The 6,640-nt window shown below is 42.0% G+C and overlaps 1 protein-coding gene across 1 annotated transcript; it reads right to left on the bottom strand.

Moving 5' to 3' along the window:
- Positions 1-3,088: 3,088 nt before the first annotated feature.
- LOC142531557 (COP9 signalosome complex subunit 1-like) lies at positions 3,089-6,438 on the bottom strand. Its single transcript, XM_075637734.1, has 6 exons — positions 5,959-6,438; positions 4,618-4,938; positions 4,333-4,449; positions 4,170-4,255; positions 3,610-3,844; positions 3,089-3,488 (listed from the first exon to the last, which is right to left on the bottom strand). Exons 1-6 carry the CDS (start codon positions 6,361-6,363, stop codon positions 3,303-3,305), a joined length of 1,350 nt encoding a protein of 449 aa, XP_075493849.1. The 5' UTR covers positions 6,364-6,438; the 3' UTR covers positions 3,089-3,302.
- Between the last annotated feature and the right edge of the window lie 202 nt (positions 6,439-6,640).

The following is a 6,640-nucleotide window of genomic DNA, read 5'->3' as shown; positions in this document are numbered from 1 at the left end:
TCGCCTAGTAGAGGAGCAGAGTTTGGGAAAAGCAAAATGTTATTTTCCTACTATGGCGTCGTCTAACAGAGGAGTTAGAGGGTGAGAGTGAACAATTTTCATTTTCCTGCTAAGGCCCGACTTAGCAGATGAGTTACGAGATGATGATGTGAGAGTTTTATTTTCCTGCTAAGGCATCGCCTAGCAGTGGAGTTAGATGGTGAGGAGGTTGAAGTTTTATTTTTCCTGCTAAGGACTATTTTAGCAAAGGAGTCAAGGGCGCAGGGACGTGGAAATTATTTTCCTGCAAAAGCTTAATTGATGACCTTGAATATGGGGGGCGACGAGGGCAGAAGGTGTTAGAAAAATTTATTTGGTTCGTCGATAACGAATTATGTTTGCCGTTGCGAAAATTACGGGGATCGACGGATCGACCTGCCCGGTCAGGTCAGTGGGGGTTTGGGGGCAACGCCCCCAAAAGCTCTTCAGAAACAATCATCCGCAAGGGTGAGGGCGTGCTTGTTCGAGGTGCGAGGTGCTTGAGCGAGGTAAGCGAGGCGTGCTTGGGCTGGCGAGGGGCGAGCTTGCGGCTGGCGAGGGGCGAGTGGGCGAGCTTGGGCTGGCGAGGGGCGAGCTGGAGGCGAGGCAAGCCCGCTGCTTGGGCGAGGTAGGCGAGGCATGGGGCGAGCATGGGCTGGCGAGGGGCGAGCTTGCGGCTGGCGAGGGGCGAGTGGGCGAGCTTGGGCTGGCGAGGGGCAAGTGGGCGAGCTCGGGTGCTCGGACGCTGGGGCGAGCGTGGCGAAGGGCGATCTCGGGGACGCTTGGACGCTGGGGCAAGCGTGGCGAGGGGCGAGTAGGGCACGGCGTAGGCGAGCGTGTGGAGGGGTCGACACTGAGTGGGCGAGGCATCGGCGTGGGCGAGGCCTAGGGGGCGCTGGCTGGGCGAGGACTGGGAGACGCGGGCTGGAGGCGAACGTGGCGAGGGGCGAGCAGGGCACGGCATAGGTGAGCGTGTGGAGGGGCGCGCCGGTTGGGCGAGGCGAAGCGCCGAACGTGGCGAGGGGCGAGCTCGGCGAGGGGCGAGCAGGGCACGGTGTAGGCGAGCATGTTGAGGGGCGCGTCGGCTGGGCGAGGCGAAGCGCCGAGCGTGGCGAGGGGCGAGCTCGGCGGGGGCGGGCAGGAGCGCTGGCTTGTGCGAAGCGGGGTGGCGGCGGGGCGAAGCTTGGGCGGCGGCTCGAGTGAAGCGGTGAATAGGGTGTGCGCGACTGTGGCGGTGAGGTGATGATGAAGCGACGTTAGGGTTAGCTCGTAGATTGAGACGTAGACGGGAGAGAGCTGGTGAATTAAGGAGAAAATTCTATGTGCGAGAAGTGAGAGTAAAATGAGAAGGGGACCCCTATTTAGGAAGGACTCCCAGACCAAATCTTTGCTTTCAGAACATGATTGCGATTTGATATGTTTCCAAACTTAAGGAGACTAATGAGCAGCCAAGAAGAAGCCGTACAACTCACGTGTTGTGCCCCGAGGACAACGCAATTTATCGAACTTTGAACCTATGATTCAGTTCGACTCGGGAGGGGGAGACTGGTGATACCCCATGGATGAGCCCATTATCCCTGGCCCATCCCTAGCCCAAATGAAAAACATGCCCATCAAGGGCCCATGTATTCTCCTATAAATACCAGTTTTGAGCGTATGATAATTCATTCAATATATTGTTTTCAGCAGCACCCTTAGCTGCTCCCCCCATATATCCTCAGTCTCTGACTTGAGCGTCGGAGGGGCTACGCCATGACACCCTCCTGGCCCCCTCCTAACGATCTTATTTGTGATTTCAGGCTCAGGGTAATTTCAAAACCTGCGTCTGGACTAGTGACTCTTGCTGGAATCGGACCCTAAATTTCCTGTGAGTATCATCGGCTATGCATGGACGTACTCCTGGAAATGATCATCACCCTTCTACGGCGGAAGCGTTGAGAATTAGAGAAGCTCTTAGCTGGCTTGCAATGTAATGGTCGAATCCGATGCACAAGTGGTGGTTGCTGCACTCAATTGTTCATACTCGGATTCTTCTAGCTTCGGATTCATAATAGAAGATCGCAAAACATTAGTCTTAGATCTACCAAGTTGCAGTTTCGTCTTCACTAACAGATCAGGCAGACCATGAATTAGTTAGGATCACTGCTTCTATGTCTGGTCAAGTAGGTCGGACAAGTTCGTCGCCATTCTTTATTTCAGATGTAATTGCTTTTGATTCATAGCAATAAAATATCCATCTTTTATTATAAAAACTCGGATTAATAATTTTTTGACATAAAACATATTTTTCAAAGCATTATATTAGATTTATTTATATTCTTTTTTACGTTATTAAATAATATGATCAAGAGAACTGCTTATTGATATTAAATTACAATGAGTAGTTTTTCCTTCATAATCTACAAGAAATTTTAATTATTTTAAGAAATATAAATATGTTTTCTCATTATATTAAAATAAATAAATTGTGTTTTAGAAAAAGAGAAAGAAATGAATAAATTGTTCATAATGGTAACTGTCAATATTATATTGATTTTCAGAAATAATTAATTTGTTTTTTTTTCGAAAAATAAATATATGCATATAGATGGAGAACAGCACGAAAATATAGTCAAAATCATGTGTTCCATATCATGAATTGCAAATTGCTACATTTATCGAAAGAGATCGGCTAGAGACCAACAATATCCATATCGGAATATCAATTGAGACGAAGCACCAGATTTACTTTACTACTTAAAAATTTTTGAAATACATTTTCATCACAAGCTATATTTTTTAATATAACGACAATTGCATAATCTTATAACTCGGTGTGGTGTATATATATATATATATATATATATATATATATATATAGAATCCTATCATCTAACAAAAAAACCATGAACTGAACATTCACCCATGCATCTCGATCAATCAGTAGAATAGACGGATGTAACACTAAATGTTGGGTGAAAAATTGAAACAGGAGATGAGGAAAAAATAGCAATCAGACATTTGTATACCAACAAATATAGATGAACTGTGTAAATCAATATGACCAGAAATTCAAAATTGACAGGTAGGGTTATGAACACAAGATTAAATTTTTCGAATTTGAATGTAAACTTGTGTGATTGATTGATACAAATGCCCATGGCAACCCCTCCTCCCCCGTCTCCACGAAATGCCGATAACTCAGAGTGACAAAGCCGCATACAAGCCATTTTGCTTTCCATGTAACATTTTTAGACAGATTTCTGACCTCAAAAAAATGAGCCTCCCTCGTTCTTACAAACAAACTATACATTTCCATGCTTGCGAGCTGCTCTGAGGTTATAATCATGTTTGATTAGGTTTGCTCTCAAAAGCATGGCTCTCACTTCACGATCAAATTCACAGCCAGTCTGCAGGACACGTTGGAACGTTCCTTTCCTCAGATCTGCATGCCGAGCATAGAGAATTTTGTTGTGGGAGTCAATCCGTGCCTGTAACAAAATTGGACAATTGTTGCAAATTCCAAACAAATCTGAAACTTAAATGTTGATCTCAAACGTTGGAAACCGAGTTTAGATCAGTTAAATCACCCGCGGATTTGGTGTTTATTACCTGTATTTGGTCATTGGTAATGAGAGCTTCAAGCTCTTTCTCCAAGCCTGTAACAGTTGTGTTGAAAGCATTCGCCATCATGTGCAGATCAACAGACACAAATGGGTGAGTGTACTGGATAAGAGCTTTGTTGCGAATTTGCTCGTATAGAGTTTCCACATGGTCGTGTAAATGGATGTCGAGTAACAAGTTCGCCTTAAGGTTTCCAAGATATTCAAGGCAGGAAGCATAGTGGCTGAAAAAAAAAAAAGAAAAAACAATTATTGGAATCAAACCAGGGACTTCGATGCTACAAATCATCGACGAAGATACTGAAAACGGAGGATTTCTGATTTTTAGTTGTTTTATATTTGAATAAGCAACCAGATTGCATTTCAATTCTTAAGGATGCCACGTGCAACAAAGCCATTTACCCTGACTCTTGCGCCCTCTTTGTGTGCCTGAGCAGAGGGTGTACAAGGGTGGTGTAGCATCAGTGTCGCACAATGGAAGCCTCGGGTTTCTTGCCCTTTGATGCATGTGTATGCGTACACCATTTAAAGGCAACAAAGTCTAGTTACCTGGTATAGAAATCATTAATTAGCTCCCTAATTTCAGGTACTAATTCCAAGAAACTCTTGAAGTTACTGTTGTCAATGACTTTGCTCTGCCAAACAGAAATATTCCATAAATGAGAAATTTATGGATGCATAATTGAAAACAACTTAAGCACTGTAAATTTGCCTTCAGTTCTGCACGATCAAAACTTGCAAGTGCGCAAAGACCACCATAGGTTGCAACATCTTGAGGTGCAATCACTTCTGTGAAGTTATTCAGTAGTTCATGACCAGTTTCTAAGAACTGCAAGTAGACAGGAAACTGTTAGAACAACTAAATCTGGCCGTAGATATGTATCAGTACATAGTTCATTCTTACTTTTCAGTTAACATGGCCAAGATGATTTCAAAATATAGAAGTTTAAACTAAAACTATCATTTAATTTGTACGAAAAATATTCAAATGGCATGCCTTTCGGGCAGCAAGCTTATACTTTTTGCCTTCCAAATGAGCCAAACCAGCGGCACAACGTAATTTTGCAATTGTAATGGTGTCTGAGGCATCTTGACTTTGCTCAGCCTTGCTAACATAATTAGTAACATGTGTGAACTGGCCCATCTCAATGCTAACCAAAATTGCATTTAGACACATATGGATGATATGTTTGGATGTAGTGCAGTAGTCACGCGTGCGGACATAATTTTTGAAAGCTTCACCAAGATGACCATGTGCATAAAAAAAATCTCCAAAATCATTATAACCCATTCGAATGCTCTCTTTGATCAAATTTGTCTGCAACATAAATAATAAGAGGTAAGAAAAAAGGGCAAAATACAGATCAGCTGTACAGAAAAAAATGTACACAAGTTTCCATAACACACACAAAAAAATAAAAAAATTGGACTAGTTGACTGAGAATAAACAATTTAAAATCAGGATTTAGGAAGGCATATTGACGGTTGGGGTTAGAAATATTCATAGAGTTAAATCTTGAGCCACTGCAAAGTTAGGATTTAAATAAAATGATTGAACAAATCAGCAACTGGCACTTTGACAAACAAGCAGAATAGTCTCTCACATTTGTTGCTTCTAGAAATCGTACCACTGAATCTGACAAACTATAAATAATACTCAAATCATACCATAGCATGTCTTGGAATATTGCTAATAAAATAAAAATTCCTTCAACTCTAAAAACAATTTGAAAAAATAAGATGACGTTTTGTTAAATAGTTCAATGTTCACTAAATCTTTACACCACAAAAAAGAGTCAGGCTAAATTTACAGGTAACATTCAGAACAAGACAGTTCCAAAAGCCAAGGATGTTATATGTACTTACCAGTAGGTAAACTATGCAATAATCCTCCAAAAATTATAAAAAAGCAAGAAACAACCCAGCACCCCGTACAAAGAAAAAACATGAAAGAATTCAGTAAATCGACAATACATGAATAATCAAAGCTAATGTCAATTATTAACACAAGATCCAAAATACACTAAGATAAAAATGGATTAATGTTCTTGCATAGCTCCAATTGCAACACAGAAACACAATACACTTGTCACGGTGAAAAACAGAGTAGTATCAGCAATCTGTGTATTTACACCAATCAGACCAAGATTGGGTCACTTATTTTCAAACTCAATTGGAAAGGCATCGATAAAAACAGCTTGAAAATTCAATAAGAGTGTTAAAAGTAAAGTAAACCCAAAAAAAAAAAAAAAAAAAAAAAAACCGAAGAAAGAAGCACCAAGTACTAATTTCTTGTGTGCTCGAGTTTAGCATGCGATAGAATGTAAAATTACGGTACCCTGTAAGCATTGAGTTCATTCTCGAGCTTCTCCTTCCGAACATCAGCTCGTCGGTCAACCGCATCGGCCCATCCATTATCCGGTCCATAATTCGGGCCCAACCGGCCATCAATCTTGGCAACCACCTCCCTGAACAGCTGCGTGTTCTCCCCCTTCTTAATCTCATCATACGCCATTCTCAAAGCTTCTAGCTGCATCGAGGCTACGCCACTTTTCTCAGCAATAAACAGCAGCCGAGTGATCTTCGTGCGGCCGGAGTACAGCGCCGCGTAGGCCTCGACGTCGAGCTGCTCGCGGCTAATGATTGGTCTGTGACGCTTCGAATCACCGTCTAAAACAGCTCCATTGACGCAGATATCCTCGTCCTCGATCATCGTTCCCGCAGCATCATCTTCTGCTTCCATAGTAAACCCTAAAACTGGAATTAGCTAGGGTTCGTTCTTCTTTTGCTCAGTTGCATCAAATTGTGCGTGCGAAAGTGAGGGAGGCATAAGTAAGTGGGCTTCGCACGTGTCAGTGTTCATTTGTGGGCTGGGCTAAAAACATAGATTACTTATTTATTTAATATTAATATTAATTTATAGAAGTTTTATTCTATTTATCGTAAAAACTTCTTAAATATTTAATTATAATTTAATATATGATAAAGTTTAACATTTTATTTTCTCTTTATAAAAGGGT

This window comes from Primulina tabacum, chromosome 17 (genome assembly GCF_025594145.1).
Source record: "Primulina tabacum isolate GXHZ01 chromosome 17, ASM2559414v2, whole genome shotgun sequence".
Taxonomy (NCBI): Eukaryota; Viridiplantae; Streptophyta; class Magnoliopsida; order Lamiales; family Gesneriaceae; genus Primulina; species Primulina tabacum.
The sequence above is the reverse complement of the archived record's forward strand: the minus strand, read 5'-3'. Positions and strand labels throughout refer to the sequence as shown.

What these genes read in the sequence shown, in the direction of transcription:
- LOC142531557 (XM_075637734.1), bottom strand. Translation starts at nt 6,363, where the DNA reads ATGGAAGCAGAAGATGATGCTGCGGGAACGATGATCGAGGACGAGGAT. An exon ending in ATGAACTCAATGCTTACAGG is followed by an intron (nt 4,939 to 5,958) that starts GTACCGTAATTT and finishes TTTATGTTGCAG; the next exon opens with ACAAATTTGATCAAAGAGAG. An exon ending in ATTAATGATTTCTATACCAG is followed by an intron (nt 3,845 to 4,169) that starts GTAACTAGACTT and finishes TTTTTTTTTCAG; the next exon opens with CCACTATGCTTCCTGCCTTG.